The sequence below is a fragment of the Mirounga leonina genome, unplaced genomic scaffold (genome assembly GCF_011800145.1).
Source record: "Mirounga leonina isolate KUSES-001 unplaced genomic scaffold, KU_Mleo_1.0 Mir_447, whole genome shotgun sequence".
Taxonomy (NCBI): domain Eukaryota; kingdom Metazoa; phylum Chordata; class Mammalia; order Carnivora; family Phocidae; genus Mirounga; species Mirounga leonina.
The window spans coordinates 1,903,370-1,910,813 of record NW_023270757.1 but is presented as its reverse complement, the minus strand read 5'-3'; the positions used below and the strand labels follow the sequence as shown (position 1 = coordinate 1,910,813).

Here is a 7,444-nt window from a genome sequence, read left to right as displayed (position 1 = left end):
CTTTATAGCAGCAGCTGTGGATGACAAAGTCCCTACCCATGAAGAGCAAGAAACTATTCAGATCTAAGTTATTAAACTCTTCTACGTAGGGCCTTTGGCAATAAGTTAAAAGGCTCCAGATGTTAAAAACTTAAGATTTCCTTTTTAAAATACCGCATTTAGTAAATCTAATTAAAATGGCAGTAACAAAATACTTTTATCTGAATCACTTAACCTCTCAAATTTCTTTGGTTGATTAAATTACTGGTAGACCTTTATATGTGATCATTCTAGGATGTGCAGGGCATAGTTCTTTTTTATATTATATAGGAAATTCCAGAGCCAGGTGGTATGATACTGAATGTTTATTCAAGGCTATAGTAAAGAGAACATATTTACAAATAGTCCCAGAGAGGACTCACAAATATTTTAAATATAGCATGTGGACTGGCACAGTGCCTAAGGTGAAAGCAACTATGTATCTGCAAGATAATGTAAAAGAATTTTACCTTTGCATTTTACATTATGGAAAATTTCCATTACTTTTACATTATGGAAAATTTCCTTAAACATTTATTTTGTTTAATTTAGAATTCTAAGTAGGAAAAAAAACAAGGTTTCCTTTATAAAGTTCTCAAGAATTCCTGTTTTTCTCCCTTAGATAAAACTGACTTCATAGATCATGGTAAAAAATGGTTTCAAAATACTTGTATTTTTTCAGTTAAATTCCCCCCAAATGTTTTTTGCGTTTTGGGGGGGGTTTTTTGGCCTCAAATACTCTTTATTCCACTTGGTAACATTTTTCATGTTAAATATTACATGCTTGTCCTCTTTAAACATTTAAAACAATTAGGACATTCTGTCTTTCGTTACTAAAGTTTCAAGTTGACATAGAAGTCAATTACACACCTTTATCTTACAAATAGTGAATAAAACGAGGTACATTCTGTATCATCTACGATGAATGTAATGAGAAAAAGTACAGCAATAATTAGCACTCTACCATTATTTTAATCCCATCACATAGGAGGCAAAGAAAACAATTCCAATACTTAAGTATTTGCTAAAGATGATCCATGGCCCTTGAGGATATGTATGTGTGGACACACACCTCCCACATCTACAAAGGTACATTATGTCCATATGTGTATCATCAGTATGACTGGAAAGATCACACACATGCAACCATGAAAAAATACGATAAAAGCACTACGTGAAAAATACTAAATGAATAAAGATAAACTACAGATTTTAAAGAGCTAAATCCATGAATATGGAAGGGACAAATGAGGACTTCAAGGTGGAAGTGACATTCGGTCTGAGCCCTAAAGGACAGCTAGAATTGTGAATTAAGATTTCTAAAGAACCACGATCACAAAAGCAGTTCAGTAAAAAAATGAGAAATGATAGTGGAAGGGGAATAGAGGAATCTACACAGGGGACAGATATGCCTTTAAATTTTAACTCTATTCTGGAATTAGCAATAAACCATTAATGGAATTTTAAACTAAGTGATCAAAACAGTCCTAAAGTCAAAAGGTAGCTCTGCAGGCAACACTGGAGCGGGAAGAGCCTGAAGGCAGTTACGTCATAATCACAATGGTTTAGGAGAAACTGATAAATCAGAGATATTTTTATTAATACTACTGGCATATAAAGGACAGGAAAGAATGCCAAACTCCCAACCTATTCCAGGTATGACTCACTTAACAATGTGGTTTTTGTAAATCCATACTGTCCAGAGACATTTTGATCTTTTGATTCTCAGTAGTTAAGGGCCTCCCGCCCTTACTGTTGAACTTGCACTACCTTATCAATTAACCTCTAAAGCAGTACATATATAATAATATACTTGCTTCTTTAAGGTACCCCAAGGCTAAATGTGACTCTATATCCCCCAGCAGTGCTTCTCAATCTTATTATTGAACCTAAGAATCACCAGGGAAGCATTTTTAAAATGTAGATTTTTAATCCCCATTTTAGACCTACAGAATCTACAGCTTTTAGGATGTTTCCCAAATGATTCCTTGAGTCCACCTTAGACAAGTCGTTTAAGCTCCCTAGCTTCAGTATCACTGTGAAATAGGTACAATAACCACTGTCTAACAGTAGAGTTATGACAACTGAATAAAACATGTATTAATGTCTAGGAATGGCCCTGGCACGTTGTGGAAGCTAACAGCCCTACCTCCTCCCTAATACGTTAATTCTGGATTTACAGGTTAGTGGGTTTTCTTATGGCCGACTAGAGGATAGTTTCCAGTTGATCTACAGTCCCTCATTTGTTGTATTAACTAATAAAGGAATATAGCACCCTAGGAGAAGATACTCTTCCTCTTTCTTTTCCACTGCAAAATAAGGAAGTTATATGTGCTTTTCTTTTTCTCACAAAAAGACTGGCCCTCAAACTGGGACCAAACCATTTAGCAAAAGCGCAAAATGAGTGAAGGAAGATGAAGCCCATCCACCTCCAGAACTCGCCCCTTCAACTTCTCTCCTCTCCTTACCAGTTTCCAGACAAACGGACAAGGTTTTGATGGTTAAGAACTGGGCTAGGCAGAGGGGCACCATAAGTGCTATCAACTTTCCAGTGCATGCTCACTGCTCCTGGTTCACAGAAGGCAACGGCATGTATACACTTTGATGGTGGCGACGAGCCATTTTCTCAGCCAAGGGTCACGACAGAGTGAGGCACGTTACCGTAAGGGAGGCCTCACCTGACTCCCATTCAGTCCACAAGGTCAATCAGAGGCCAACTCCTGTGGCCATATCCTTTATCCTAGCCTTTTAGTTACTTCTAGAAGGTCTTGTGGTATATTAAGTAAGGAAAATAGGGTCAAATCCTAGCTTTACCACTGACTTAACTGTGACACTGAGCAAGTACGCCGAATTCAGTTTTCTCAAGTTATTTTGAAGCTATTCATAGGCTGTGGCATACTAATGGTTTTTGAGAAGGAAAGTAAAACAATAAAAATCACCTGCTTTCCCTAAAAAACATGCCCCCCAAATAAACCAACAACAGTAAACAGAAACTAATAAATGTTTAATTTACATTTTTTTCTGTTAAAATATAAAACTAGGGTTAAATTAAATTCTCAGTCTAAATTAGACTAAATATAAATCTGCTGTGCAACCCATTGAATGGATTTATAGTTTGACAGTGTTCCTTAAAAGTGTCTAGTCATCTTCCATCTTTTTCCTTTTTTCTAAATTCACTCTGCCCCAGTCTTCACTTATCATCACATACACTTTATTCCATCAAACATTTTCCAGGACCAACATACTACTTAAATAATCATTAAGCCTGTTTAGAGCTTTCCCAAACTTGAACTTTTTTCACCTTGACTACACATCCCAAGGTACTACTTTTCTCACTTTTTTTGGTTAGTACTATAGTGTTCCATAAAGAAACAATAAAAGTTATGTATTTCCCTAAAATGAAAGATCAGTATTCAATGGTTATTATGTTAACCAGTTAATAAAAGTATATCAAAAACCACTCATGTTTGTTAATCAACTGAAATTATAATAAACTAATACTTTGCTATTAATGCTTACAAATTATTCAAGGAATCAAAATGGCTTCACAAAACTTGATGTCTGCTTCCCAAATACTTCACATTTTTTAACCCCAGATCCATACAAGGAGAAAAATCCAAACATACTCTTTACCTAAAAACTAAAGTTTGGTAAAAGGCATTATTTAGGATTTTTTAGACCTAGAAAAAGAGTTATACTTCCAACATGTATTTAAATTATAAATCCGTTTTTATCCTGTGACACTGCTTGAAATTTAAGTACATCAGAGTTAAATTAACTGGGCTTCTGCTTCATCTCTTCAAGTCTGATGGAAATTCATTTGCATCAAGGCTCTTATTCAAGATTTCTTCTTCTGCAAAGGTGATTTTAAAAAAGAGAAAAGGATAATCAAACATTACAAAGAAAAAAATTAAACAGGACAAATTCCAAATAGTAGCAAATTTCAGTCTTCTTAAGTAAAATGTTCACATGCGAATGACTACAATAAAAATTACCATTATTCTCATTGAGGTACCTTTTCTCCAGAGAGTATCAATACATCCCTCTTAGAATACTTTTTAATATACCAGTGTTTAATTATCATGGGCAAATCAGAGTGATAAATAATGAATCTATATCACCAGATCTATCATTACTCTAACACGCTTTAAGAACAGGGTTTTTTTCTTAATCTCTATAATGAAAATTTTCAACATACAAAAATAAAGAAAATTATCATTAGCCCAATGTATCCATTATCCAGTTCAGTAATTAATACTGTTATGTGAACTGTGTACCCTAGAAAGACATGATGAACTTCTAACCCAGTACCTCAGAATGCGGCCTTATTTGGAAAGAGGGTCATTAAAGATATAATCAGGATGAGGTCATTCTGGAGTAGGGTGGGCACTTAAACCTACATGACTAGTGGCCTTATAAAGAAGGCACACAGACACACAAGAGGAGAAAGCCATGTGAAGATGGAGGCAGAGATTAGAGCTGTGCTACCACAAGCCAAGGAACAGCTGGGGCTACCAGAAGCTGGGAAAGGCGAGAAGGATCTTCCTCTGGTGGCTTCAGAGGGACCACGGCCCCGCTAACACCTTGATTCTGGATTCCAGCTTTCAGAACTTATTGTATCCAGAGACAATAAATTTCTGTTGTTTTAAGGTACCTGGTTTGTGGTACTTTGTATGGCTGCCCCAGGAAACGAATACACTAACCTATCTTGTTTTGTCACCCATCCCCCTCAAATTTATTTCAAAACAAATTACAGATATTATTATTACTACAAGAATGATATTTAACATACATAGTGTTACTCAACATTTTTAGAACCATCTTCCACTAGCCAAGATTTTGACGAGATTTACTTTTGATTGTTTGTATTATAAAAGCAATAGGTTTCAGGGTTTTGGTTTTATTTTCCACCCCTGTCCCACACTAACTGTAAACTATATACCCATCACTTGAGATTCTGGAAGTACCCATAGAAGTGACAAGTTCACTCTTCTCATCCTAGTTGAAGGAACAAAGAGCATATTTTATCACATTAACAATAAAGATCATGCAACATTCAATGCATACTCCTGTTACAAGAGGTTGAAAGAAAAATTCAATAGGTCAATACGCACAGGTCTAGTTAAATCTTACCTTTTAAATTAGGTAGAAGTTCTCCAAGACTACATGGTATTGTGGTTTTCAATCTTTGTTCCACTGGAGAAAACTTAATTAGTGGTGAAAGTGACTGTTTCCTTTCACCAAGGGACATGCGTAAAGATGGTTTTGTATAGTCAACATGCAAATCATGAGTACCCAAAAAGTCAAGCATATCATCTGTTTGCATGTTTGTGGGAATAGGGCTCAATTCTGGTTTGTGTCCTTCAAGTGCTTCAGGATTAGAAAGGTCACTTTCTTCCCTTTTCTTGGATAGAGACTTTTTCAGAGCCTCGTATCTACGACAAATAGCCTGTAAATTACAGTCCGATTCTGGAGTAGTTGGTCTTTCTCCCACAACATCTTCTGGAAATATGCCACTGTGCATAGGACTATTTGGCTCCAGTTTAAAATTGGCTTCTGTACTACTGGAGCTATTAAGACTTAAGTTACCAACTTCTTCTGGAAGAGTTTCATGTAATATGCCAAAATCAATATCCTTTAAACTCCTGGAACTAGTTCCACCTGATACTTGAAAAGAGTCCCATAACATACTTTTATGCATGAAAGGTTCCTTGTAAGAAGCTTGCAAGTGGTCAAGAGAAGACTCTTCTTCACTGCTACCCATTACAAGTCTCCTAGTCCCTACAGTAGGGGAGACTGTCTCTGTTTGGCTAGTGTCTAAAAGCTTGTTCTGTAATTCTGCACACTCCAAACCTTGCTTGCACATTATTTTCTTACTTAACAAATCTGACTGATTTTCTGTCAATGGTCCACCTATGTGACTGGTCACCACATGCTTCTGAGGCACACACTTGAGGCAATCTGAAACAACTTTCTCTTCAGGCAAATGGGAATGGCTAGAATTGGATACAGTGCTTGCTGAGAGAAAGCTGGTCCTGCTAATTTCTCTTGGGTTATGCAACACAGGTAAGGATTCTGGCAATACTTCTTCTCTATGTTCAGTATCCACCTGAATTGGTTCTGTACTTCTGTTATCTTCCATTTCGACAGCTTTTCTCCATGAGCTCCTAATTTCACTTACTAATTAAGGGAAGGGGGAACACAATTTATTAATATTCCCAAATAGAGCATGAAATTAAAAACTTCATTTCTAGCACTCAACATAAAGCTACCGACTCAGTATATGTTACACAGATATGCCCACTGGATGACAAGACTCCACAACAAAGCAAAGACCAACAACATGAAAGAACTCCTTCTCCAACTGATCACACACAAATAACAAAAGCTGTCCCTGAAATGTGCATATACTTCCACACAGCACATACAAATTACAGGTATTAGAAAGATGTTTTCTCATCCGTCTAAGCTAGGATTCAGCAAAATTTTTCTGTAAAGGGCAGATAGTAGTATTTTAGGCTTTGTAGGCCATCAGTCTGTGGTGACTATCAACTGTGCTACTATAACATAAAAGCAACCATAAACAGTATGTTGACAAATCAGCAAGGCTGTGTTCAATACAACTTTATTTACAAAAACACACAGGGCAAGCAAGATTTGGTTCACAGCTTGTAGTTTGCTGACCAATGATCTCGATTGTGGCTAGGTTCAACCTGAACTGAATCAATTTTACTTCAAATATGAATTCAACCAGGATGATGTGCCATACGGACAACAAAATCAGAATTTTGCCAACACAGATTATAGGTTATAAGAAAAAAATACTGGGCAGTCTAGCTAGCTAGAGAGGGGTAGAAACGATTCCTATACACACAATTTTTGGCTGATGTTGCTGGCTGCTGACTGGAAGGACACAGCCTATATATCTATAAATGATGAGCACAGGTCAGATGTGGAGGCAGAGGGTGTTTTTTGTTTGTTTTGTTTTTATTTATTTATTTTAAAAGATTTTATTTATTCATTTGAGACACAGAGATACAGAGAGACACAGCGAGAGAGGGAACACAAGCAGGGGGAGAGGCAAAGGGAGAGGGAGAAGCAGGCTCCCGCGGAGCAGGGAGCCCAACGTGGGGCTCGATCCCAGGACCCTGGGATCATGACCTGAGCTGAAGGCAGACGCTTAACAACTGAGCCACCCAGGTGCCCCTGTTTGTTTTGTTTTTAAAGATTTTATGTATTTGTGAGAGAGAGGAAGAGAGAGAGCACAAGCAGGGGGAGCAGTGGGCAGAGGGAGAAGCAGGCTCCCCACTGAGCAGGACCCTGGGATCATGACCTGAGCAGAAGGCAGACACTTAACCGACTGAGCCACCCAGGCATCCCAGCAGAAGGTGTTTTAAAAGTAGTCAATTGAAATATTTTCTAGGAA

At 37.3% G+C, this 7,444-nt stretch overlaps 1 protein-coding gene across 2 annotated transcripts in view; it reads right to left on the bottom strand.

Annotated features, from left to right (window-relative positions):
- Nucleotides 1-329: 329 nt before the first annotated feature.
- HAUS6 (HAUS augmin like complex subunit 6) overlaps nucleotides 330-7,444 on the bottom strand; it is a 52,621-nt gene continuing 45,506 nt past the window's right edge. For both annotated transcript variants that reach the window (XM_034987933.1, XM_034987934.1), the window contains 2 exons: nucleotides 5,152-6,198; nucleotides 330-3,871 (listed from right to left, as the gene is read on the bottom strand). In XM_034987933.1, the coding sequence (XP_034843824.1) occupies nucleotides 3,810-3,871; nucleotides 5,152-6,198 (1,109 nt within the window). In that variant the 3' untranslated portion in view covers nucleotides 330-3,809. The remainder of the gene's footprint in view (nucleotides 3,872-5,151; nucleotides 6,199-7,444) is intronic.